This window comes from Ursus americanus, chromosome 34 (genome assembly GCF_024610735.1).
Source record: "Ursus americanus isolate L20-20 chromosome 34, mUrsAme1.1.p, whole genome shotgun sequence".
In the NCBI taxonomy this organism is placed as follows: domain Eukaryota; kingdom Metazoa; phylum Chordata; class Mammalia; order Carnivora; family Ursidae; genus Ursus; species Ursus americanus.
In genome coordinates, this window is record NC_142160.1 from 17,005,218 (window position 1) to 17,033,037 (window position 27,820).

At 44.0% G+C, this 27,820-nt stretch overlaps 1 protein-coding gene across 2 annotated transcripts; it reads left to right on the plus strand.

Annotated features, from left to right (window-relative positions):
* Positions 1 to 824: 824 nt before the first annotated feature.
* On the plus strand, positions 825 to 26,715 carry GCNT1 (glucosaminyl (N-acetyl) transferase 1). 2 transcript variants are annotated; one of them, XM_045781035.2, is made up of 4 exons: positions 825 to 964; positions 1,766 to 1,881; positions 23,279 to 23,427; positions 24,810 to 26,715. In XM_045781035.2, the coding sequence occupies exon 4, from the start codon at positions 24,955 to 24,957 to the stop codon at positions 26,239 to 26,241; it is 1,287 nt and encodes a 428-aa protein (XP_045636991.1). In that variant the 5' UTR covers positions 825 to 964; positions 1,766 to 1,881; positions 23,279 to 23,427; positions 24,810 to 24,954; the 3' UTR covers positions 26,242 to 26,715. The 2 variants fall into 2 exon arrangements, with proteins under 2 accessions (XP_045636991.1, XP_045636993.1); XM_045781037.2 differs by having other exon boundaries at positions 23,279 to 23,371.
* The last annotated feature ends 1,105 nt before the right edge of the window (positions 26,716 to 27,820 follow it).

Here is a 27,820-nt window from a genome sequence, read left to right on the forward strand (position 1 = left end):
TCTCCCCTGAGCAATGACCTTTCGTGAGAATGATCAACACCAGACAAACCTTCGGGTGCAGCGAAACCTACCCACTCAGAGGGTGTCAGATTTGCCCTACGACCCCAGCAAGACACGGTGGGTGGGGAAGTGTGTATGCATTTCCACCCCTCATTTACTTCCAAACATGGGTGTTGAATGAATACAGGATATGAAGACGAGTAAGAACCTGTTCTCTCCAGAGGTAAAAGTCCAACGGGGGAACACACAGTATCCCTCTTGCTACCAAGGACACCGTTGTCAACTTCTGTAAGTGACACAGCACTATGTGCTATAAGGTAGGGAAAGAGGTGTTTCCTACTTGGCACGGCACTGTGGATTGTTTCACAGTTTTTGTCTTTATGTGAAAATACACATGAATGCAATGAGTTTTTAAATACTAAATTTAACAAGACCATCAGGAAAAAAAACTGCACGGTCATCTCTAAACTTTATAAAGAACCTTAGCATTTGCATTTTTTGGTTTTTTATAAAACATTTTTAAAATCAGAAAAGGCTGCACTTCTCGAGTTTCCTGCCTCTCAGGAGAAGGGCAAAGAATGTTTTAGAAGACCCCACTTACTCACCCAGCCCTTGCGCAGTTTGGGGAACTAAGAACCAGGGCGAATGTGAGGAAGCGCAGAGAGGAAGCACATGGACGCGGGCTCTCTGCCCACTCCGCGGTGAGACCCAGAGGGCGCGCTGTCCCCGGCAGGAGCCGCGTGCGCTCCCCCGCCCGCAAACCTCCGAGGTGGGCGAGGCGGGGATGCTGTGGGCGGGGCCTAGCGGGGCGGGGCCACGGGCGAGGCTGCGGGGTAGGAGGCAAAGAGAGCGGAGCCGCAGTCCGCCCGCGCAGCGAGCGCTGAGCTTGGCCAGTGAGGGCCTCTTTGGGGTGCCGCGCGGTAGAGCACCCTTCTGCGCCGCGGGGGCCAGAACGTTGTTGCAGGTAACCGACTCTTCCACTCCATCCCACCCGGCCCCAGCAACCCGGATCGCCTGCTATGGCGTCCGGTGGCGGGTGGAGGGATGGGAAGGATGCGAGGGAGGGAGCCGGCTCTCAGTCAGGGCCCCGCTGCCCCGGGCGGGGTGGGCTCCGGCGGGGGAGAGGAAGCGGAGCTGGGGCTGGAGGGAGCGGACACGCGGTGGGAGTGATACGGCAGCGCGTGTGCGCTCTGGACGCCTTCTCTCCGGGTCCTTACTCCTGGTCCGATCGGTGAAGCGCGGGCCTGGGACTCCGGTCCCAGTAACACCTGGAAGCCACTTTTTCTGGCTTCTTTCCCCCGGGTCCGGGTAGCGAGTAGGAACTGAGAAATCAGAGGAGTTGGCTGCGGGCGCGGATAGGCAGAAGAGCGCACAGTTACTCATTGCAGTCCCTTGGGTGCCAGCAGCTTTAACTTCCTTTAATCCTCCTCGTAGCCCCGCGAAGGGGCGTTATTACCCCCATTTTACTGATGAAGAAGCCGACAACAGGACCAGAAAGGACTCGCCTTGGGGCAAGCGATTGGAAAGGGACTCCGAAGCCCCCACGCTTCTTCCTGTCCCCCTGCCGCCTCTCTGTCCTTCCCCTGCGGGTGTAGGAAACTCGCGCTGTTGGGTCTGTTAGGAAAACAGGTGATTGTACTCCCTCCTAGGTTCCTCCCCCCCCCCCCGTTAGCACCTAGTTTCTGACTCAAATTCTACCAGTTTTTGGTTATTAGCTTTCTGAAGTGGAAGCAGTCCTGGCTTACAGCTGTTTTTCTCCTTGCAGCGCTTTCTCTCGATGCCGAGCGAGCCCCAGGCACCCTCGCCGGCCACACTTCTTTCTCACGGTGGATGAGGTCGCCTGCAGATCCGGGCTGGACCTTATGGGCTGCCCAGGTGGAGGTAGGTTTTGTAGTCACCCGGCAACCGTGGTACCCTTTGCTCGATTCCTTTCTAGAGGGAAGAGAGTCTTCATTTTCCAACCCGTGAGACAAGCGGCCAAATGGAAAGGATAACGAGGTTGGAGAAAGCAGTGGTTCCTTGAGCTGAGAACAGGCTACAGGTTTCTGTGGCTTGAATTTGGCGAGTGTTAGGTGAGGCATCCGGTCGGGGACTTGTCCCCTGCTCTGGGCATTCTGTCCCCTTTTCAGAGCTGTTCTGAAAGGCAGATTTGTTTTATAGAGGGGAGGAGGAGGGGTGAATGGTTTTTAAAGATCAGTGTAAATTACCCGCTAGGAGCCGAGGCGGTTCCAGACAGGCTCCCCCGCCAGAGGATAGGGTAACAGATTTCACTTCTGGCAAAAAGAAACACTGAGCTCTGCGGATACCTGCTATTGCTTAATGGATTTTTCGCAGCCCTTCAAGATGTAGTTTTGGGAAACTGAGTTCTTAGAAATGGCTGACTCCTCAATTTTTAAAAACAATGTAATATACTGTAAATCTACTTTTACAAAGTTTTATTAGTAGATGGAAAAAGTTGATACTTTTAATATTTCATGGGGAGGATTTAAAGTTTGCCGCCAGCTGGTCTGCCCTTCCTTCACTGGCAGGACCTCCATAGTCTGGGCTCCAAATCTCTAGTGGATTTCATCCTTCATTAATTCTAATTCATCCCTGACTGATGATGAGGATGCTTCCAACCACAAATTGGTTTTTTTTCCATTTGTAACTTAGTTGCTTAACACTAAGAAAAATGTCCTTGAGAATTATCAGCGATCTACAAAATCAGCTCTGTTACAGGGACTGAACAGGTAATGGATGGGGCATCTAAGAGGGCCTTGGTCGGGCATAGGTGACCAACGGACGACCTGCTACAACAATCTGTGTGGGTATCTGGCCATTTTCTCCCCATAACCATGTAGGGATTCTGACCCAGAGTGTCTGGATCTTTCTCCCCTTCCCCCAATAGCTGAAAAACCTTTTTTTTTTTTTTTTTTTACAAAGTAAAACCTGATTTAAATACTCTTTTCTTTTTTTAAAACACAGGAACCAATCAGTTTTGGTTCATGCATCATTTCTTTTCAGAACTGTCTTAAGAAACTTCTATACTTGATGATTGCATTCTCCAGGGGAATGAAAAATTCTGACCTGTGGTGTAGAGACTGTGCACTTGTCATGAAGTGAGGTGGTGGAAACCCGAGATTAATGCTGTTGAAATGATTTCTTCTGATGCTCGATTCCTGCGTTCTATGAAGGATGCAGTATTTCCGCCACATAGAGTAACGTAGTCTTTTATGGGCCAGCTGAGGAATTGTGTCACTGCTCCTAATGGGCATTTCAATGAAAATGTATTCATGGTTCTAGTTCAGGATGTCGAATGCCTCACTCCCTGACTTAACAGAGGAGTTTCCAAATGACTGTTGATATAAATCAGATGTGTTTCTCATAGGGACTGTCTGTATCCTTACCCACACTGGCTTTGACACCGGATGGAGTGCTAAGAGTTGTCTTGTTTCTTTGTCGCCCATCTGTGGCAAATGCTATGTATGTTGACATTTTGGGTTGATCAAGCTTTTGTTGTGGAAAGTGTCCTGTGTATTGTGGGATATGTAGCAGCACCCTGGTCCTACCCAGTAAACGCCAGTCGCCCCCTCCCTACAGTTATAACAACCTAGATGTTGCCACACGTCCCCTGGAGGACAGAGTTACCTGTGGGCAAAAGAACGAGCCAACATTTAAAATGCTCTGGACGTTTATGAACTAAACTATAAATACAATTAACTTTTAAATTTGTAATGACTAGAGAAGCTATCTGTAATGTTGAAACAAACATCTACATTTTAAAATATTTTTATAATAAAGGTGACTAGACTAGTGTTCGTGAACAGCCCCATGTGTCCTGCCAGGATTTATTATCTCTAAGGAAATTTCAGGTGTTCAATATGGTTGTTAGATTTCTAAGGTTTAAAATATAGTGGAAGCTAAAAAAGGAATTCTAGAGTGGTTTTCATTTTTCTCCTTTTCTTTTATTTTATTAAAGATATCTTCTTATGAGAGAGAGAGAGAGAGAGAGAGAGAGAGCAAGCTGGGAGAGGGGCAGGGGAAGAGAGAGAATCTCCAGCAGACGTCCCACTGAGCAAGGAGCCCAACAGCCCAATGCAGGGCCAGTCCCCCGACCCTGAGATCATGACCTGAACTGAAATCAAGAGTCAGATGTTTAATTGACTGTGCCACCCAGGTGCCCCCATTTTCTCCCTTTAGTTTACTTGATGTCTTTTAATTTTTTTAAGGTGATAAAATATTAATGAACCATGCTTATTGTCAGTTTGGGACAAATTGACACAATCCCGAAGAGAACCCCAAGCAAAACTACCTAAGCAAACATTTTAACAATGAGACTCACTGTAGATCATGTTCAGAGTAGAATTTAGTTTTAGGAAACATAAAAAGCTTTTAGCTAACAGCAGTAGCTAAGACAACATATACTTCTGTAGCCTGAGAAATTCTGATCTGATGGAAGACATCCCTACATAATACACAATATAATAATTCATATCAGAAGAAGAAAATGTCCTGAATATATAACCCTCTGTTTTTGGACCTTAAGTTCAGGAGGTTGGAAACACAGCCCTAGTTATGAAAGATGCATCCTTGGATAGGGATTGGCTATCCATTGGATCCCTTCCGGAAATCAAACTAATTTGTAAGACTCAGGATTGGCTACATAATTTGTGGGGCCCCATGTTTAAAAATTATTAAGAACACCAAGATGGCCAGGTGCCTGGCTGGCTCAGTTAGAAGAGCACCTGACTCTTGATCTCAGGGTCATGAGTTCGAGTTCCACATTGGGTGTAGAGATTACTTACATAAATAAAACTCAAAAAAAAAAAAAGTCAAGATGGCAGCAGACGGCTTGAGTATTAAGTGAGTCACGGGGCCCTATGTGGTTGCACAGGTTGCACACCCATGAAGCTGACCCCGGCTCTTTGTCCATAGCTCAGAAGAGGATTGCAGTCATTACTGCAAATCCAGAGGAGAGGTTACTGCTGCCCCAAAGCACTGAGAGTTTCCGATTCACTGATTGTACTAGTATTTCCAAACAGGATCGGTACCCTAAATTTACTAAGAAGGGGCACCCCGCTAGCTCAGTCCGAACAGCATGTGACTCTTGACCCCGAGATCATGAGTGGAGCCCCACTCACGTTGGGTGTGGAGATACTAAAAAAATAAAAATAAATTAACTTCAAAAAAATAATAAAAAATAAAAATAAATTTACTCCCATGAATAAAAAAGAAATTCCTCCCATGAATAATTTTTCTTTTGCTAAAGAGTTAGCCAAATTGGGTGTGAGGAGCCTGGATACCCAAGCATCTTGTTTCTCCAGGCATTCATTGAGCAAGGACTTACTGAGTACAACACGCATTGTCAGCTCTGACCCTAAGGCTGAAGGATGGAGGGTCCTTGCCTTTCTGAGCCTTCTAGCCTAGTGGCCAGAAGAGGGGGTGGAGGTAGACGAGCACATAGTCCCACAGGCTGTCCCAGTCGTCAGTGGGACTCCCGAAAAGCCCAAGATGTCCAGAGAACATTGACCCTGAGGACCTCAACTAGGGGAGGGGATTACTCACGGTAGGTCTCCCTAGAAAGTGAGATTTAAAATAAGGCCTGAAAAATGAATAGGAAGTAGGTGAATTAGGGGCCTGAGTACCATGTTGGAAGGGTTGAGACCAAGGCAGGCATAAGGCTTTGGGGTCAAGCCTCTCAGGTCATTTTCGGGACTTTGGACTTCAATGGAAAGGTAATGGGAACCTTTTAAAGAATGTTAAATGGGAGATGAGTGATTAAGTTTGGGTTTTTGATCATCGTCACTGCTGTGTGGGTTTGCAGGGTTAGGCTGTGCTGGTGTCTGTGGTGCCGTTGTGCAGGCTGGAAAAGATGAACTACACTGTCCCAGCTAGGCCAGACCAAAGGCCTGAGGCCCTCAGCCTGTTGCTTCGTGCACATACCCTGGCGAGGGGCAGGACGGGCTGTGGGGACAGAGTGCAAAGGCATTTGCTGTCACCAAGGCATGATGCAGTGTTGCTGAATAGAAGCCAGAGGCAGAGGGGTTGAGGGGAGGAGGGAAAGGGAGAGAGGTTGAGTTTGAGTTTGTAGCTAAAATCAGTATGAAAGTGGTGATTATTTGGGTGTGGTTGATGGACAGGGCAATATGGAGGACATTTTGAAAGTTACTGGCATAAATAACTGAGTGGGATGGAGTGGTGAAACCATTTATGGTGTTCCGAGAACCCTGGGGTAGGGGAGGGTAGGTGATCCATTTGAATAGGTTTTGCTTGTGAGACACCCAAGTGGAGACCAAAGAATTGGCTTCTGGAACTCTTGAAAGACATGGGGTGGAAGGAAGTCTGTGTTGGGAGCTGTTGCATGTAAAATCATTGCATACACAAAATCATCTGAGGAAGGGTGTGGGATGAGAAAAGAAGGGGGTTGGCCTGGAGAAAAAGACCACTGCTTTTGGAAGAGGAGAAGCAGCTGGTTAGGGCGACCGAGAAACCAAACAGACATGCAGGTTAGTGAGGAAATGTGGGGTCTGTGGTTTCCTTTCTTTTTCTCTCTTTCTTTCTTTCTCTCTCTTTCTCTCCTTTTCCATTGAGACTGGAGAGACTTGAACAAATTCTAATGATGCTGGCGAGTTTCTGGTAGTGAGGGAGAAGCTAAACATGTGGGAGTGAGAAATCCATGACTGAGCCTAGTTTCAGAGAAGGTGTCAGAGGCTGGATTCCATTACCCGGGTGGGGGGTTTGGTCTTTGATGGAAAGGGGGAGGGAGGGATGGATTAGGTGCCTCAAAGTTGAGCTCTCCGAAGAAGGAGGCAAAACCGTCTGCTGACTTCGGTGTGTTCGAGAAGTCGGCTACTTCGTCCGCCAGTATTCCTCAGGCATTTTCTAGTGCCAAACAGAGGTAGATTACGAACGATGATTACCCTTAGGCTCAGCCCTGATAGAGTAATACATACATGTTTAGTCTTTGTCCCTGGTTCCTGATACTGGGCCCTGAAGCCCTTGGAATTTCCTGAGGGATTGGGATGGTAGGAATGTCTTTTGTTATTCATAGAAGGAGCTCTTTTCCACACCTGTTTATGCTAATGAGGTGGCTGAGCTGTGGGGGGGGGGCCCTCGGTAGCCTCAGGATGGGGTGGTCACCGGAAAGAACCAGTAATTAGAGGGTTGGAGCTTTCAGCCCCACCCACTGTCCTCTGGGAAGGGGGGAGGGGCATGCCTAGCGATGGGGTTGTAAATGCTTGATCAACACTATTTGGAGGGCTTCTGGGTTGATGGACCCACCAAGGTGCTGGGGAAAGTGAGTACACCAGGAACAATTCAAGGTGATTGTGACATTTTTATAGTGAGGGGGGTTGACTGCTTTTCAGAAGAATTTGCACTTACAGAGACACATTTTGGAAAGAGCCGTTTGGAAATGTTTTCACTGTAATGTAAACATGTTGCCAAGAAATACGGTAGATTTGTGACATCAAAACTTTTAAAAAACCAAAAACCTTTAAGAACTTGGAAAAAGAATTGTCTGACAAAATGTTTTAAGTGAGGAGTATCAGTGGGTCTGAATCCATTTGTTAGATTCATAAAAATGTGACCCCTACTGACTAGTTTGCAAGGACACTTGATTGAGAAACACCAGCTGAATCTCACCAAGAAAGACTCTGTGTAACTGGTGAATGGATTGAAAACTAAGCATCAGGATTGAGGTAGCAGAGCCCAGAGTGTTCTACTGTTTCTCCCGTGCGGCCCTGTTACCCCAGACAGCCATTAAAACAAAATGTTAGGATACAGGAAACTTAGAAGCAGTACTTGACAGGGCTCTAGAACAAGATAATTAACCAAGAGTTTTCAAAAATAAAGCACATTTAGGGACACCTGTGTGGCTTAGTCTGTTGAGCATCTGTCTTTGGCTCAGATCATGATCCCAGGGGATGGAGCCCCCAAGACGGGCTCCCTGCTCAACAGGGAGTCTGCTTCTCCCTCTCCCTCTGCTCCTCTCTCTGCTCCTGTTCTCTCTCTCTCTCAAATGAATAAATAAAATCTTTTTTAAAAAAATAAAGCATATTTAATCTTTTGCTTTCCTTACAAATATTAATAACCATTTGTATTTGTACCATAAGTGATTACACTAATAGGCGTTATTTCCTCTTTTCCCCATCTTTTTGTTTTATAAAGTGCATTAGTACAGTAGTACATATAATTTTTAAAGAAATACACATATCTAGATGGGACTTACTCAAAAGCTTTTACTCTTGGTGTTTGGACTAAAAAATTTATAAGCTTATCATTAAAATTGAGTCAAAGTGTCCCCCTCTCCCTACAGCAAATTGAGAACTCGATTTCCTTGTAAACTGTAAAACTTCTTCTTCCCCATGATGTGCTCCTGCAGTTCATTCATGGAAAATAAAATAGCTATTAGAGCTTCTGCTCTGAAAAGTAACAAATACAGAATGTACGTGTGTCTTGTTTCTCTTGAAATATGTACCTTAAACTTCCTTTAAATAATCCACTTTAAATGCTTTAAAACGAAAGAAAAAAGAAACTTCCGCGAGTGTTGTGGCCAGTGCTCTGTTCCAGGACAGGTAAATGCTTTATGTCACTTCAACCCAGGCCTTGTGGTTCTCATTCTTCCCTTCCCTATCCACCTCTGTGCTGTTGACAGTGATGGGCCCCAAGCCATTTTGGATCTTTTGGGGAAGCACCTTGGGGAGGGCTACATTCTCCTCTGCAGGTAAACGTGAGGGTTAAAAAGCAAGTCTTGAGTCACTTCTGCCCTGTCGAGGGGCTCTGGCTGCGTCTCCCACAAAAGGTTCACTTGGGGTGGCTGTATGATTCAGCTGATCATGAGTTAGAATCAGGTAATCACGAATTTTCTGGAATCAGCGGCTGGACCCAGGAATGCGCCTAAGGCAGCATCCTAGGCTATTCGACTTGCCAGGCATGTTTGTCCTTTAGATACTTGTGCCTGACAGGCCTCTAGGATGCTTCTGTTCATCCACAAAGTTGGAGAACCCTGATTTCATCTTTGTTTGCTCTTTCCTCATGTTATGCCAGTCAAAGTCATCCAGTTCACTCTGGAAGCTTCATTTCCAGCTACTGCTAATTAACAAAACATGTGGCTAACAATGAGAATTCCTGAAGCACGGGTAGTAGCTGCCAGTGGAGTGTGGCCATTTCTGGAAGGAGTCCCTGTTTACCTCCTCCGCCCCCAGGGGGACCCTCAGAGCTGATGTTTCTGGCCAGTCTGGCTCCTACTCTCTCCTGTTCCTTTCACCACTACAATGGATGCATTGTTCCCCAAATAGTTTTTATCTATATTGACCAAGCCTATAATTTCCCCCAGAAGGCTCAGCAAATAAGCATGTGTGGATTCCTTGAGATTGGGAAGATGCATTATTTATGATTGTACTTCCCCCCACCCCCAAACCCAGAGCCTAGGATTCTGTTTTGTATAATAGCTACTAGGTGTGGAATTAAATTGAATGCATTCGGGTAATTGTTAGTAAACTTGAAATACGATTTCTGATTGTGGAGGTCTGAAAAAAGTTCCCTCGAGGCATGAACTAAAGATTTGAACATTGTCCAGACAAGAAAAAATATAAATAATAATAGTGAATAAATGGTTAATGTTTATGAAAGGCCCGTGTTGTCAAACACAATGTAAGCATATGACAGGTTGGCTCACGTATTCTTTATAAAAACTCTAAGGTACCCATGGCCCTAATCCGATCAAATTGCCTGAAGTTATTATTGTTGTTATTATTTTTACCAGCAAAGAAGCTAAAGCTTGAAGTTAAGGGCATACGGAAATCTGAGTTGGTGGGTGATGACGCCCAGTTTTTGAGCTGAGCAGTCTGGTTCCAGAGCTAAAATCATTGCTACTAAGCCCTCCTTCTTGCACATAAATATACTCGAGAAAATATTGAGCCACTGGTAATCAAAGAAATACAAAATGGAACCTCAGTGATGTACCATTATACAGTTGCGATAATGACAAAGATAATTATACAGTGGATGAATATGTGGTACATAATTAAGATAATTATATAGTAAATGTAGAGAAAATGGTACTCACATATTACTACTGGCAGTCTAAGTGAGTGTAGTCCATTTGGAAGGCAGTCAAGAGCCATAGAAATTTATAAGTTTTGATTCAAGAATCCTACTCCTGGAAATCCTTTATAAAGGCAAGAGAAAACAAATTATGTGTATCTTCAAAAGGGTTCATAGTTCATGTTTACAACAGTGTAATTTGGAAATACCCTTAATATCCAACCACGAGACGCATACTAACTGTGGCAAAAAACAATAAAGACTCTCCGATGTCCATTAATAGAAAAAAAACAGAACAGAAAATTGAATCCCAGCTGTTACTACATCTGTGCACAAATGTTAAGTCAGGAGTGTCCCTGGACAGGCATTGGAAAGGAACTTGAAATTGATGTGTAACTGAACAAATTTATTTCTTTTGGAAATTATCTTTACAATAATGCTTTGCCAGCATACCTGACTTGAGCTTATGCTGGAGTATTGGGGCCATTTTGTCTTACTTTGCAATTTTAAAAGAAATTCTTGAAGTAAAGTAAAAACTTAAACATTGCAAAAGTGCTTGAATAAATACTGCACCCCGAAACAAAACGGTGATCACCGAATAGTTCTGGTATGTCTATGCTTCTCAAGTTTTTCTAGTGCACATTGATAGTATATTTAGAGCCTTGTTTTTTAATGGGTTTATTCTATACACGCTAGAATGCAGCTCCTCCCTGGATGCTGTTTGAGCTCAAAAACCTTTTCTTTCCTGTCATTACGTAGAGAATTCCTTCATCCTTGGCTTTGGCAATACTTTCAAATTCAACGTATATACCTAAATGTAATCTAGATTCAATGAAAATGTTGGATCAAGTTTGCCACTCAAGTTTATGCATCTGCTTCGAGGGAATGGTTAGGTCTCAGATCACAAATGGGTCCCTGTATCTTAGGACTAAAGCCCTTAGGAGGAGAGTTTGTCATATTGACACCCAGGGGAATATTTGGAAGGTTCTGGGGCTCTTTGGAAGGTGTAGGAGGTAGGGCAAAGTATGATTCAAAGCTGTTAATACCTGGACCCTGTGTTTTTGGCCAGAAAGTGAGACTGCTCTGTTCCCTCTACCCTCTGGGGAAGTCAGCCCCGGGGCTGAACCCCCTCCCACCTTTTCCCTGCTGGTAAACTGGAGCAAATGACCCTATTCAAAGCTGCCTAAAGCCTCAGTTTCCTTGACTGTGAAGTGAGAGAGGGAAAGTAACTACTTGCAGGGTTTCAAGAATTAAGACAATGGATGTAAAATGCTTGATGTGAAGTTCTTGCTAACCCTTCACCTGAACAATCTCTTTAACCCCTCGGTAACTTCCATTGTGAAAGCACCATCAATTTTTATATCTGCTTTTAAGGAAATGAAAAAAAAACAACCACCATAGTAGTGAACACATGGTACATCGAATGCCTATCAATTTCTGAAGCTGTTAGGTAAGAAAGTCAGTCCTCAGACTTGTGGGAGTACAGCCTCGTCTTGCGGTGGGTCCTCCTCGTTGTCTTCCACTCCACACAATCAACCTGGCCAGGGCTCAGCCTCCCCTGTCCCTGTCCATCGTCCGCCCACTGAGGAGCCGCAGAGTGCTGCAGGACTCGGGAGTTGGGGACCCCTGACCAAACCCAGCTGCCCTTGTGCACAGGCGAGGAGCCCCAAGTGCAGAAAAGTAAAGTCAGTCCTGAAGACAGGTTGAGTACCAGCCAGTAGGAGGCCAGTGGTTTGGGGTTTCTTGATAGATCCTCATTCTGTCCGACCTGACATGGGGCTCAGAATTCCCGGTATGCTCCCCAACACACTGTAATTGGGAGCATTTAAATCTAGGATCCTTAGCTGGAAAACACTCTGAGCTTGAAAGCACATCTGACAAAAGCATCCACAGTCTTGCTGTACCTTTGTTTGAGGGAAGGGAGGGGAGGGATTTTGGACGACTAGGACTCTTTCTTTCATTTTTTTTTTTTTTTTTTTTTGCCTGTCGTAGGCCCAGGAAACAATGTGAATAAGGGGAGTGGGCAAGGAGCCTGAGACTGGGTCAGATTCCCAGGAGGAGCTCACAGAGGACGTGCTTGGAATGGTTCAGAGACAGGATTATGTGGAATTCAGGGCTGAAATGGGAGAGGGTGGCGATGACAGCAACTGCTGCCTCCAGTCTCTGTGCGAGACGCTTGGAAGGTTTTTTAATTTCCCCCCATCCCAGTGGGGAGGGTGTTATGAGTTCCACTTTTCAGATGAGGAAACCAAAGCTCAGAGAGATGAGGCAGCTTGCTGAAATCGTATTACCGTCCCTTCTGTTTGACCTCACACTGCTGTTTTCCTCTGTGGCGCCCACTAACCAGTGAGGTTTGATCTCACGGAGGGCGGTTCGGGAAAGGGAGTGCGTTGCAAGAGGCTGAGCTGGATTTTAATATGTTAAAGAGCACTTCTCATTCTTGCTCATGGTTAGACTTGATAATTTTTTGCATCATAAAGATAAGATCTACTCTGACAATGATGATTAGTCAGCCAAAAATCCAGACACATGCTATGACCTGGAATTTTAGGACTTCCTTTAAAAACAAAAAGGAATCTGATATTTTGGATTAGAATTTCTGGGACATAGGAAGCATTTAAAGCCTGGAATATTTAAAATTGGGGTTGTTCAGAAAACCCAGGACCTATGGGCTGTGTGATGAGCAGATGGGATGGAAACCAGGGCCGTTGTTAAGCCATCTCTGCTGAATAATTGTTCTGGACGTGCGGCCTAGCGAACCGTGTGACCTCTGTGGCCTAGTGTTCCCATCTTCAAAATTAAGAGCAGACAAAAGAAACTTGAAAGTACCTTTCAAATCTAAAATTTTGTTTCCATAAAACTGTGGTGCTGTATTTAGTATTCTAGACTGCCTAATATTAGATTTAAAAAAAAAATGAAAGGAAAAAGTTCATTCCTCTTCAAGTCTGGAACTTTGAAGCGAACAATAGATCTTTTATACTCACTTTTGGCCTGTAGTGGTAATGAGGTTGAAGATTTCTTTAAAAAAAAAATAATAATAACAAAAACAGGGATGCCTGGGTGGCTCAGTCAGTTAAGCGTCTGCCTTTTGCTCAGGTCATGATCCTAGGGTGCTGGGATCAAGCCCCCATCAGGCTCCCTGCTCAGTGGGGAGCCTGCTTCTCCCTCTCCCTCTGCTGCTCCCCCTGCTTTTGCTCTCTCGCACTCTCTCTCTCTAATAAATAAAATCTTTAAAATAAAAAAAAAACAAAAACGAAACAAAAAACCGTGTGTGTATGTGCACAAAAATATATTTCATTCAAGTCTACAAAGCTCTGCCTCTACAAATGAACTCTGTTGCCTTAGAGGACAGGTTTTTCCCATTTCAAAGTTTAGCCATTGCTCATGCATTAAGGAAATGGGGATAAAGCTGCACAGGCAGTAAGAAACACTAGTCTTTGAGAGGGAGGCATACAGATGGTCTTTGTTCTTCGTGTCCAAATTTTCATGACCCTAAACTCAAAAAAGACCCCCTGCTCCTCGTTCACTCCTCCCAATGCTCTCATCACATATGTCCTTTAATGTCGGTCTTCTCTTCGTTTAAAAAGCCTCTTCTAAGTAACATTTTCTACTGGTACTCATCGACTCTGAAGGTCTAGTCTAGTTGTAATGTAAGCCAGCTGCATCTGTTTAAAAATCCTAATAAAGAGGTTTAAAAAAAACTCTCGAGGTTAAAACTATGTCAGGGAAAATTCAGTGGCATCAAGTACATCTCCACTGTCCATTTCCAGACTTCTTCATCATCCCAAACAAACTCTGTACCCAGTAAACTATAGCTTCTTCCCCTGCACACATAGTACCCCCAGCCCCTAATAACCTCTGGTGTACTTTCCATCTCTTATGAATTTGATGACTCTAGGTACCACATGTAGTGGAATCATGCAGTATTTGTGTTTTTGTGACTTACTTCGCTTAGCACGTCTTAAAGGTTCATCTGTGTTGTAGCATGTGGCTGAATGTCGTTCCTTTACACAGCTGAGTAATATTCCTCCGTATGGATACCCCGTATTTAGTTTATCATTTGCTTTTCCAGACTACTAATATAATGCCTTAATTCTGGTACTTTTGTGCAATTATGGGCGTTCTTTTGGCTTTCAAGGAAGTGTATAAAACTTGTAAATCCATATGTATTTTTTTTAATATTTTATTTATTTTAGAGAGAGTGAGAGAGTGTGAGCCGAGGGAGGGGGAAGGGAGAGGTACATAACCTTCGAGGGCTCGAGCGCAGAGCCCGACACAGGGCTTGATCGCAGGAGCCTGACATCATGACCTGAGCCGAAACCAAGAGTCAACCACGTAACTGACTGAGCCACCCAGGTGCCCCCATATATACTTCTAGCACTGAATTATAAATTCGAAGAGGTTTCAGAATGTCAAGAAAGCATGGGTACTAATGGGTGGGGTTAATGGGACTTTTTTTTTTGCTGTGGAAAACACAAATGTAGGCCTGAAGGGCACATAATTCTAGAATCTTGTTTGAAGTGACCAGCTATATTCCTACATTTCCTCATTTCCGTGCTTGCCTGAGTACTGAGGTTGGAGGCAGGGTCTTCAAGCCCTGCTTCTTCAGCCACAGGCCCCACTTGGATGGCCAAAGGATACATACACCTTGACGGGGAAGAGAAGTGGCCCTCAGCAAGTCCATTGGAACGCTTTTTGGCGTTGTTTCTGGGGCTGCTGGTGCGCTCATCCCATCCCCCACCTCTCTTGACTCCATTAACGAACATGTGTAGCTTCTTGGGAAAAGGACTAAGCCAGGCCAGTTATTGGGTCTTTCCCCCTCACAAGTTATCATCAGGTATTCTGGATAGCCCCCGATGAAGAGCATTGGTCTTTAGTCTCAAACATTCCAGATGTGTGCACATGTGTGTAAGGGGGTGGGCAAGGAAAAGATGGCGTTCAGAGTACAAAGCACAGGCCAAGTCTAGTCTCTGTGGTCTCTGTGTACTTACTGTGCACCTTAGATTTACAAAGGAAATTTCCAGTTTCTGTCTTGGCTCCTCCAGATTTCCTGCCTTTCTGGGGATGGTTTGAGCATTTTCATGATTACTGAGTAACTTCACTGTAGGGATGAGGTGTCGTCCATGACAGGACAGGGCTTTTCTGTAGCCTCCTTTCTCTCCTTTTACCTACTGTCTAAACCCTACCCATCTTTCATGATTCCAGTCAGCTGTAATCAAGGAAGCCTTCTTGGAGCCTTTCTTTTCCTCTTGGTGGACTTAACAGCTTTCAGTTCTGGGGCAGAGACGTGGGTGTAGTGCATTTTGCCTGCCAAGCCTGTAGGCAGGAATGGCGTCAGCTGCTAAAGTCCCCCCGGTTGTGCCTCCAGGGGAGAAAGCCGTGAGGACAGACAAGAGTGCTATTTCCAGCAATGAATGAAATGCATGAGTTAGTTTCGTCCCACAGTAGTATAGTGAATAAATGAAAAAAATTCTACAGAATTTTTCATGCATTAATTCAGGCATGGAGAGCTCTCTTCCTTCCCTCCCCCGTTTTTTCTTTTTTTTTCTTTCTTTTTCACTCCCTTCCTTCCTTCTTTTCCTTTCCTTTCCTTCCATTCTTCATTTCTTTTCTTCTTTCTTTCTTTCTTTCTTTCTTTCTTTCTTTCTTTCTTTCTTTCTTTCTTTCTTCTCCTTTATAGGTGACCACATAGATGGAACCCAATTTTATTTAATTTCATCTAATTTGAAATTAGGAGCAGGCCATTGAGAAACTTTCATTAATTATACTATATATTTTGAATTTTTACATAACTATTAAATACACTTTAATATGGGATGAAACAGCCAATGGAATTGTAAAGAGAAGGTAGAAATGGAAGAAATGGAATTCGAACATCCAATCTGCTTACTGAGCTTTAAAATACTGATTTTTATTACGTTTAAGAACCGATCAACTGTCTTACAACTCTTAATCACTACCTTTAAGATTTTAGAAGAATGGAGCCTCTGTTTTAGTCAGTTATAAATTGTTTTGAAAAGCACGTACTTCCCCCAAGAATGCCCAGAACTAGGAAGGGTCTAAGATTTGCCCCTACTTGAAAGCTAGCAAGTCTGGCATTTTTCATGTAGGTTTCCTGAGCTCCAGGGCCCACAAGGCATACGTAGAGAACTAGAAACAACTCTTCAGAAGGGAGAGAGGAGAGCTGTTAATTCAATTTTTTAGCAGAGGAACGTGGGCTTCCTTTGAAAGAGACTTGTATTCATTCAACAAACATGACTGAGTGATTCTCTGTGGCACCTTCTGTGCCTGGCCCTAGAATATGGGGGGTCTGGAGAAGGGAGACATGCTTTCAGCCCTCTGCTCCCTTAGTCACACCATCTGGCTTTAGTTGTATAATATCTTACTTCATGTGGAGAGCCCCCTTTCCAAAGAGGGCACAGGAAACAGGGTTCAGTGCCCATCTCAGAAGGTTTTCCCTGTCACCCATGTTTCCGTGGCTGGAGCCCAAGAAAACTCTGCCTTGAACTCTGGGATACAGTGACCTAAACTGTGGAGCTTGGTGTTTTTAATCATGGCCCTAAGTTTTGGGGACCCCAAGAGCTTTCCCTGGCCGGTCTGGAGGAGCGGACACGGTTGGGGTCTCAGGAGCTTGTGTTAAGGCGACGCCTCAGAAAATGCTGGCACCTTGGTGCAGCGAGTCACGCACCCAGAATGGCAGGGAATCACCTTGAGATCTCATCGATCTCATCTCTTCGAGTTGCTTCCCTCTGCTACTTCAGGGTGGTGTTCGAGTCCCGCTCCTCCGGGATACTTGGATAGCTCTAGCATGAGTCACAGTAGTGGGTATCACAGCAGCCTCTGGGGCATGGAATAATAGTCCTTGGGAGTCTGTGAAATTCTGGGCAGAAGGGCCATAGGTTGTGGACCCCGACTTAGCCATCCAGCTGTTCGTTTACGCATACCTGTGCGGGCACACACGTGTGCATCTACTTGCGTGCACGCGCACATGTATGTTTTTTAAGAAAAAAATATTTCCACCATTAAAAATGAAACAATAGGCAATAGGGAGAGAGAATTATTTGTATGTATAATAGTTTTGTCTGGCCTTAAGCCAGAATGACGGGGGGGGGGGGGGGGGGAGGGAATGGTTGAGGAGAAAAGAGATTACCTTTTTGAAAGCCGCCCTTTCATTTTTTACAGCTGACTCAACCTGTCAGCTCTAACCTTACCCAAGGTTAACAAAACTAACCAGTACAGGGCGCTTTTTATCTTGCCCTTTGTCTGGGAGTCTTGAGAGTAATTCGAGGCTGAACAGGAAAATCCTGATTGTTCTTAGGGGTGTGTATGTATGCATATGCAAATTTATGTAAATATGGTAAATCCTCCTTCGAAGTCCAAGTACCTTTACCTTACGTCCTGTTAGTTTATAATAAAAACATGTATCATTCCCTTCTTCCACCCTCTTCCTGCTTTGCCTTTTTAAAAATTATTCGTAAAAAAAGAATTTAGGAAAATACCGTTTGAGCCACAGGTAGCTTGTTTCTTTAATTTTTTTTTCTTCTCTATGTGGTGATACTTCTCTAAGTTCACTGAAACTAGTGTGTGATTGGGATGAATGTCATCTTTTAGAATCGGTTTATTTAAAATACTGAGGCTTGGGGCGCCTGGGTGGCACAGCGGTTAAAGCGTCTGCCTTCGGCTCCGGGCGTGATCCCGGCGTTGCGAGATCGAGCCCCACGTCGGGCTCCTCCGCTGTGAGCCTGCTTCTTCCTCTCCCGCTCCCCCTGCTTGTGTTCCCTCTCTCGCTGGCTGTCTCTGTCTCTGTCAAATAAATAAATAAAATCTTTTAAATAAATAAATAAATAAATAAATAAATAAATAAATAAATAAATAAAATATTGAGGCTTGTGCTAGTCCTATCTAGCTCTTAGTTATTACATCGTTAAGGTCCTCTGTGTCCTGACATATTCCAAACTGAAATCCAGATTCCGCAATCCCTGGGTTTCCGACTTCCTTACACGGATCTCCTCACGTACGTATCCTTGTGAAAACAGTGCCCCACTTCACTTCCTCTGTCCCATCCTTACCATGGTGAGCTGTTCAAGACGAAAGGTGGTGGATTAAATTAGGCAGAGGTCGTTCGCTTGGAGCCGCAACGTGATTTTGAGCTTCTCCCGTGGGCGGTTATGTGATGCTGGGCAAGGCACACAACCCGTTTCTTTCAACAATCACCTTTCCCATTGCTCTGTCCTCCTAATCAGGTTTCAGTGAATCTCCATTGGGAAAATCGTGCTCACCTTATTAAGACCGGTGCTCTTCAGAGCTAATCCACAGGCGCAGTGATGGCTTTTTTCATCATTGCATGTCACTAATTTCTTTGGAGGCAATAATTATTCACCCCAACCCTCCCTCATTTGCTTTGTAGTTACAAATTCACGGCCCAGACTGCTGGTTGTTTAAATCGGTTTTCAATATGCTTACTCTCATCATTTATTCCATCAGTTTCATCTTGAAGACATCTCTCTTGGGCCTTTTTTTAAAAAAAAAATTTTGTTAATTTATGTATTTATTTGAGGGAGAGAAGGAGTGCGTGCATGCCCCCGGGCTCATGCATGCAAGACAGGGGAGGGGCAGGAGGAGGGGGAAAGACTCTCCCGCAGACTCCTTGCTAAGCATGGAGCCTGACTCCGGGCTTGACCTCATGACCCTGAGATCATGACCTGAACTGAAATCTAGAGTCAGTCACTGCACCCACTGACCAGACAGAGCCACCCTCTCCTGGGGCCTTCTGATCGGCCCCAGCTTGCTACGGTTATCTGTTGGCCTGTTTCTAGGATGTTCCTTTACCATCATCCTGGAATATATGTTTTTTTATTCTTATGTTTTCCCCTTTCTTAGTTTATACTTTAGGGATTTTTTTTTTTTTTTTGGTTTTTTGTTTTTTAATAAATTCTACCTGCAAAGTGGTGCCCGACTTCTAGCCCCGAGATTGAGTCCCACATTCTGTGGACCAAGCCAGTCAGGCACCTCCACACTTCAGGAGTTCATCCTCTAGTAGCTTCTTCAGATAAAGTCGTAAAGGTAAATATTTTGAGACCTTACCTGTCTTAAGATATAAAATGTTTTTATTTTACCATTAATTGACTTAGTAATTCCTGTGGTTCAAAGAATTCTCTGGAATTCGGTTTCCTTCAGCATTGTTGACACCCTTGCCATTTTCTTCATTATCTGCCTTCTATGGATGGTTTCTGTGAGATATGAAGACCCTGTGCTTCTGAATCCTGGCTAGGGGGCTTATTTTTCGCCTTCTGGAGACCTATATGATGTTCTGTTTCCCAATATTCCAATATTTCATGATTCAGGACTGTGTCTCAGTGTGGATCTGTTTTCACCCATTGTATCGGCATTCCAAGAAGCGTCAGTCTAGAAACTTCCTTCTTTGTGAGAAACAATCTTCAACCATTCACTGTTGATTGCTTCCTTCCATTTTTTTTTCTGTTTTGTCTTTCTGCAGGTCTTGTTATTCATTCAGAGAGTGGATCTCCTGGTCTGATTCTCTAAATTACATTTTTTTTTCCCTCCAATTTCCCCATCAGTTGGTTTGCCTACTTGTCTAACTAATTCCTTGAGAGTTTTCCTCAGCTTTCTTTTCCAACACTGCCATTGAGTGTTGCATTTTTCCTATCATGTCATTAATTTTTAGGAGTTCTTTTTTATTTCCTAAGTGTTCTGTTTATGGGGTTTCTGATTTGTTAGAGTCCCTGCTGTGAGGCAGACCTCCCCAAATGTAGTAATATGGACATTTCCATTTTATTTTTTGCTCACACATTCTGAGGGCCAGGAATTCAGAGCAGACTTGAGTGACTACGGGCTGGAGTCATCTGGTGGCTTCCTCACTTACATGTCTGGCACCTGGGCTGGCTTATTACAACATGGAAGCTGGTTCTGAAAGGAAGCCTCTGGAGAGCAAATTTTCTAAGACAACCCGTTGCAAGCTGCCTAGTTTTCCATGACCCAGCCTTGGTGGCCCCATTGTATCACTTCTGCCATACTCTACTGGTCAGTATAGTCATGAGGTTGTCCAGATTCAAGGGGAAAGAAATTTTGACTATTACTTGATTGGAGAATGTTAAGGTTATATTGCAAAAGAGCATATGGAATGGGAGTGTTGTTTTACCTATTTTCAGGCCATACAATCTTATTGATTGATTGAATGCAATATTTTTTCTTATCTCTCTGACAATATTATTATCAGTTTTCTTCCTGTACACAATCTGTTTCCATGAACATTTGGGGAAACTTCCAATTTAAGCAACGTAGTTAAGTCTAGGCCTGGTTGGATTCCCTAGTGAATGAACTCCTGCATGGGCTTTGGCTGTCAGAGTTCTGGGAACTGATAGCTGGAAATAGGGAAGGAGATCTCAATACCTATTGGCTTTGGGTTCACTGGGTTCCACTGTATCCTGCTTGGAAACCCTGCTTTCCATTGTGCCTAGTGCCCCAGCCTGCAGAGACTAAGTCTTGGGTCTTGGCCAGGTTTCAGGGTAGACCCAACTGCTTTTAAACGGCCGCTGGTCAATACTGTTTTGTTTTTGTTTCGAACACCCTCACCCCCTCTGGAATCTGTGATACCATTTCCCTGAACCTTTTGAAGATCCTGTAGCAAAAACAGAGCTGGTTCTTTCTTTCCCTGTTGTCAGTCTGGGATTCTCGGGTCTGCTCAATCAGTTACCTTTTGTCTGTCTGCTTTTCAGATTTTACTTGCTGCCTCCTCTCTCACTGTCCCTGAGGACATTTTGTCTGTTCTCCCACTCCAGTGAGTGCTTGGCTGGACCCTAGACCTTACCAGTTGGAATTGCTCATTTGATGTTGGAATACTTCTAGAAACTGTATTGTTACCTCAAGTGTGTTCGACACTTTTCTTCGTGTCCCCCTCCTTGACCAGCTGTCCGTAGTACCAGAATTAGAAAAGATCAGAGTGTACTTTTAGTATTGATAGAACTCCATATTCTTGTGCTTCTTGGTTTTAATTTTAAAAAGCCACCTATCGGGGCGCCTGGGTGGCACAGCGGTTAAGCGTCTGCCTTCGGCTCAGGGCGTGATCCCGGCGTTATGGGATCGAGCCCCACATCAGGCTCCTCCGCTATGAGGCTGCTTCTTCCTCTCCCACTCCCCCTGCTTGTGTTCCCTCTCTCGTTGGCTGTCTCTATCTCTCTGTCAAATAAATAAATAAAATCTTTAAAAAAATAAAAAATAAAAAGCCACCTATTAAGAACTATGGCCTTTAAGTCCTGGCTTTCCCTGTTTTCTTCACATGGTGATATTATTTTCTTCTTCCATTTCTTCCTAAGTTGTGTTTTCTACTTAAAAATATTCATGGGGGGGTATGCATGGAAGTCTTCTCTTTCAGGAAAGGCATCAGTGTTCAAGGGAGGGACTTTTCTCTAGGATACTTGCTAAGACAGTTGCCAAGGGGAAGTCTGCAGCATTTTTCAGATATTTTTTTCTACCTCCCATGCTCATGTATACAGCCCTCCCCCCCCCACCTTTCCTTCTGCAGATCCTATTATAGATCTGTTGAGAATGCTTAATGGTATGTCACACGTCTCTGGGGCTCTGTTCATTTTTCTTAATTCTCTTTTCTTTTTGTTCCTCCAACTGGATACTCTCACTTGACCTGCCCTCAATTCCACTGATTCTTTCTTCTGTCAGTTTAAACCTGCTGTTGAGCCCCTCTTGACGATTTTTCAGTTCAGTTTCTTGTACTTTTTTTTTTTTTTTTAAGATTTTATTTATTTTTTCGACAGAGATAGAGACAGCCAGAGAGAGAGGGAACACAAGCAGGGGGAGTAGGAGAGGAAGAAGCAGGCTCCCAGCGGAGGAGCCTGATGTGGGGCTCGATCCCATAACGCCGGGATCACGCCCTGAGCCGAAGGCAGGCGCTTAACCACTGTGCCACCCAGGCGCCCCAGTTTCTTGTACTTTTAATTCCAGATTTCTGTTGGGTTTTTTTCTTTATTATTTTCTGTCTCTTCATTGAAATTCTAAATTTAGTTAAATATCATTCTCATATTTTCAGTTCTTTAGTTCTTTGAAAATATTTATAATAGCTGACTTAAAGTCTTTGTTAAGTCCAATGCCTGGACTTCCTCAGGGACAGTTTTTATTGACTGCTTTTTTCCTGTATATGGGCCAGACTTTTGTGTTACTTGACATACTCTATAATTTTTTGTTGTTAAAAGGTGGTTTTAAGGGTGCATGGATGGCTCAGTTGGTTAGGCATCTGTCTCTTGATTTCAGCTCAGGACTATGAGATTGAGCCCTGTATTGGGCTTCGAGGAGCCTGCTTGAGATTCTCTCCCTCTCTCTTTGCCCCTCCTGCCCCCTCCCCGTGCGCCCTCCCCACCCCCGCTTGTACGTGCTCTCTCTTAAAAAAAAAAAAAAGAAAGAAAGAAAGAAAAGAAAAGAAAAAGAAGGGAAGAGGGAGGGGAGGAAAGGGAGATTTTAAAATGTGTCCACTCTGGAAGTCAGACCTCTGCCCCTGCCCCTGCCCCTGCCCTGCCTGGGGTTTGGTGTTGTTGCTCTTTGTTAAGTGACTTTTCTAGGTTAGTTTTCAAAAGTTTATTTTCTTTGTAGTATGAGGCCACTTAAGTCCCTATTCAGTTAGCTTGGAGATCAGATCACCTAATGATTGGACAGAGATTTCTTCAAATGTCTGAACCAGTGCGGAGCAGGAGCTGCCTAGTGGCTTCGTTTTGTTTACGATCTGACGTTTTAATGGTTGCCATGCTTCAGTATTTTTGCCGAATCCCCCCACATTTCTTGCTCATGCAGGTCTGGAGTCGGGTGGTGGACAAGATAGTTGGAAGAAGACGAGATAAGCAGCTAACTCAGTTGTAAGATCGTTTTAATGGGCCAGTGGGCACCAGGAATCTGCACAGTGGGGGTAGAATATATTGGATTTTCCAATAGCATTGGACCATTACACCGTTCCTTGGCACCCACTTTGGGACATGTTGCTAGAGTTTTCTTTGGAAAAGCTTGACCCAAATTGCAAATATTTTCAAAGCTTTAGCAATACATAACCATCATTAGAAAAACAAGTAAGATTGCAGAGAAGGAAATTTTAAAAGCAAGAAATGAACCAGCCGTAATTTTGAGGGGGAAAAAGAGTGAATATATAGGATTAGTTCACCAGCATGCTTTCTGAGTGTGTGTGTACTTCCATGGGCATTACATCCCTTCACACATTTCCCTTTTCATTTCACAGATTTTTTTAAAAGCCTCATGGGACATAGCACCGTTGCCGAATGCCTGGTACATGTATGAAAACTGCCTGCATGAAACGCCCTCTCCAAACACAGTATGTTACCTGGAATCCAAGAACTAAATGAGCCAGACTTTCTTTAATTCTACATGGTAAAAAACAAAACAACTAAGTACTTTTCATAACATTATTCTATACTAATAATGGCCATTTATCTATTTTTATTTTTATTGTTAACATTCACAATTTATTTCCTAACTAAATATTTAAAAGTTCTAGTGCTAATCGTGGTATTAAAAACCAGTTTCAAATCTCTATAAATCTGGTATGGAGATGATCAGTGGTATTTGGCTTTCTTTGTTAGAACAGTAGCACTTGGGGGTGCCTGGCTGACTCAGTAGACCATAGGACTCTTGCTCTCGGGGTTGTAAGTTCGAGCCCCTAGTTGGGTATAGAGATTACTTAAAAATAAAATCTTAAAAAAAAAGAGCCGTAGCACTTACTAGTTATAGAACCAATTGCCAAATTATAAAATTGATTTTTGAAAACTATATATTTTGTAATATTTATAAACATAATAAAAATGGGTTGGGTTCCTCCTTTGAACATAGACAACAGGTGTGTCATACATTATAATTTGTATACAACTGTTGTTTCTCGCAAGCATTAATTATTATAACTTGTTAAAAGAAACGCAGGAAATGCAGGGCTATGTCTCTATTTCGGACTGTGTATGTCTTCTCTTCCTGTGGTGCCTGGTATGGAACTGAAGAAACTAAGAGAGATTCAGAACAGACCCAAATCTGGCCTGGTATCAGCTGGGCCTTCCTGGCTTAGTTTGAAAATTCACTTGACTTGCTTTTCCCTTCAGAGATTCTTAGAGGTCACAGCTCCTTTTGACCTTCTTAACAGCACCTCTAGGCCTAAATTGGTACAGAGCAGAATGGAGCTGATCTCTTCAAAGATTAGGGGCTGCTGATGCCAACTGACGGACATTAGTGGATGTGTCAGGAGGAGCCCAGATGAGGAACGATTTCACGCAAAGGCTGCTTATTAGTACTGGCACAGGGACAAAAACTCACCTCGCCAACTGTGGAGAGCTAAATAATTATAGCCTAGGTCTTCAACTGCGATTTTCGTTGCCTCAGTATTCCTGAGAGGTATAGTATAACGTAGGATACGTTAGCACATCCTTGTACTATTATTATTATTATTATTAATTTTTTTTTTTTAGATTTTTTTTTTAAGCAATCTCCATACTCATCGTAGGGCATGAACTCACAACCCCGAGATCAAGACTTGTACTCTCCACCAACTGAGCAAGTCAGGAGCCCCCTCCACCCATGTATTCTTTTTTAATAATCTGGTATTAATATTACAGACTGTGGGTTTCCTATAACACTACCCATTTCCGCTGATCGACCAGTTTGATTCTGTTTTGAGCATCAGACCTCATAGCGAAGAGGATGGTATTTAAACCTGAGAAGATGTCGAAAAAGACTATTTACATACGTTCCTTCTGTTTTTCTTTTAGTGCTGTGATCCATTTCAAGATGCCTTTGCACATTTGATAAATGCGAACTAACAACTCTCAAGGCCGCGACAGAAGAGAAACCATGACTGCTTGAAGCCTGGAGGACTGCCCTTAATTAAGGAAAAGCCCCTGACTGTTGTTTGAGATGCTGAGAAAGTTGCTGCGGAGGAGACTTTTCTCTTATCCCACTAAATACTACTTCCTGCTTCTTGTTCTTTCCTTACTCACCTTCTCTGTTTTAAGAATTCATCAAAAGCCCGAATTTGTAAGCGTCGGGCATTTGGAGCTGGTTGGAGAGAATCCTAGTAGGAATATTAATTGCACCAAAGTCTTACAGGGGGATGTAGATGAAATCCAGAAGGTGCAGCTCGAACTTCTGACCGTGAACTTTCGGCAGCGCCCTCGGTGGACCAGCGATGACTATATCAACATGACCAGAGACTGTAATTCTTTCATCAAGCGCCGCAAATACATCATGCAACCGCTTAGTAAAGAAGAGGCGGAGTTTCCCATAGCCTATTCTATAGTGGTTCACCACAAAATCGAAATGCTTGACCGGCTCCTCAGGGCCATCTACATGCCCCAGAATTTCTACTGCATTCACGTGGACAGAAAATCGGCCGATTCGTTTTTGGCCGCGGTGATTGGCATCGCGTCCTGCTTCAGTAACGTCTTTGTGGCCAGTCAGCTGGAGAGCGTGGTGTATGCCTCCTGGAGTCGGGTTCAGGCCGACCTCAACTGCATGCAAGACGTCTACAGGATGAGCGCGGACTGGAAGTACTTGATAAATCTTTGCGGTATGGACTTTCCTATTAAAACCAACTTGGAAATTGTCCGGAAGCTCAAGTCGCTGATGGGTGAAAACAACCTAGAAACTGAGAGAATGCCATCCAATAAAAAAGAAAGGTGGAAAAAGCATTATACGGTTGTGAACGGAAAGCTGACGAACACGGGGACTGACAAAATGCTCCCTCCTCTTGAGACACCTCTGTTTTCAGGCAGTGCCTATTTCGTGGTCAGTAGGAAGTACGTGGGGTATGTGCTAGAGAATGAAAAAATCCAGAAGTTTATGGAGTGGGCGAAAGACACGTACAGCCCGGATGAGTATCTCTGGGCCACTATCCAGAGGATCCCTGATGTCCCGGGCTCCCTGTCCCTAAGCCAGAAGTATGACATGTCCGACATGCACGCGATTGCAAGGTTCGTCAAATGGCAGTACTTCGAAGGTGATGTTTCCAAGGGTGCCCCCTACCCACCCTGCAGTGGGGTCCACGTGCGTTCTGTATGCGTGTTCGGAGCAGGTGACTTGAACTGGATGTTACGCAAGCATCACTTGTTCGCCAACAAGTTTGACACGGACATTGACCTCTTTGCCATCCAGTGTTTGGATGAGCACCTGAGGCATAAAGCCCTGGAGACATTAAAACACTAACGGTTCGTTTTAGGCGACTTTAAAAAGGACAGGACGCATGCATGAGACGCCCCCTACCTGATTCTTCTGCCCGGTAATAAAACAGAGAAACTACAGGGCACGCTCTTTGGGTTGGGGACTCCGATTGTGACTGTCCTCGAAGCTGCGTGATTTCTGCCCAGCACGGTGGGCTAGAAAGGTTATAGCATCGTATGTTGACCTAGAGTTAGCATGGGGCCGGGGCAGGTTGGGAGGCCCTGTGGGGGGCAGTGGCCCACGGAGCCGGGGATGAGGCTGAATGCAAAAACCAGCCTGTTAAAAGAACTCAGGGACTTAACAAAATGACCAAGATCTCATCTGTGCCAAAATTACTTTGAGAGCTTTAATTATGACAGTTTTCGTGATTTGAATAAATTTATAGTGGCAACCAATTGTAAAGATATAATTTATCTTGCAGGTTTTATCTGGCGAAATAGAAATTTGACTTGAATCGGTCTTTGTGAATAATTTGCTTTCTGCTGTAACATGGTGCTGTGTAGCATATCGGTGTCCTCTCAGGGAACTTGAAAAGATGGGCTTGATTGAATGTGACTATTTCTGACTAATTTTCGCATCTAACAATATATATTAATGTTTTTAAAAACAAAAAAAGTGGCAATGTCCATCTTAGTTGATTCTATGAATCAGCTTAGCTTATTAGAAAAGATATCTTAAGTTATTTAAAAAGTTGAGATCTTTATTATTATAGTTTCTACAGAGAAACTCAATTTTCCAAATACTTGTCTCGACTCACCCCTGCCCCCTGTCTCCTCAGACCCTGCTATCAAGCTATCCAAAAACTTGTTTTCATAGTGCCCCATATTACTGCCTCAGTTCTCTTATGTGATCCAAGACAGAAAGGGAGTAGTATGTATGGGGAGTGGGGCTCTAAGACAGAAAGGGTGTGGTAGGTATGGGGAGTGGGAGGAGAGGCGGCCATATTTGGGCAATTTCTGAGGCCTAGGATGAATGTTCTAGCAGTGAGTACTATCTCCAGATGGTAAAGCTATTGCTCTTGGGATCCACTTATGTCCAGCTTCCCAGGGACTTGTATCTTAATGTCACCCGTGTCTCCATTTCAAAGGACTGGTGGGCTTCTGCTGTCCTTGCTTCCTCATGTTACCTGCCCCTTAGTTATTCCTTAGCTCTTGGATGTAAGTTTCCTTCTTCCTCAGAACCCAGGAGGAGGGAACCCCAACCCTGTGGTGTTGTCCCACATGCGCACTTGAAGGCCTGGTAATCGTGAAGGGAGTATCAGGTTTGGGGGGCAGATTATTTCAGTGTTGACATTCACAGCCTATGGTTTTCGCTCTGCTTTTCCACCAAGAGACAAATGATTTGAGGTTGCCATTGTGCGATCTCATATCTCAAAGTAAATGAAGATTAGAAAGAAAACATGTTCCTTTGCTAAGCTGATACCATTCAGCCAGAGATCTAAAAAGAAATGGGACCCTTTATCATTTAGCTGAGGCCTCACGCAACAATCAAAACTATGTACTTTATTATAAAGCATAGCCAATTTAAGTGATAGGGAAGAAATTCGTAATACAAGCAGTTTTCA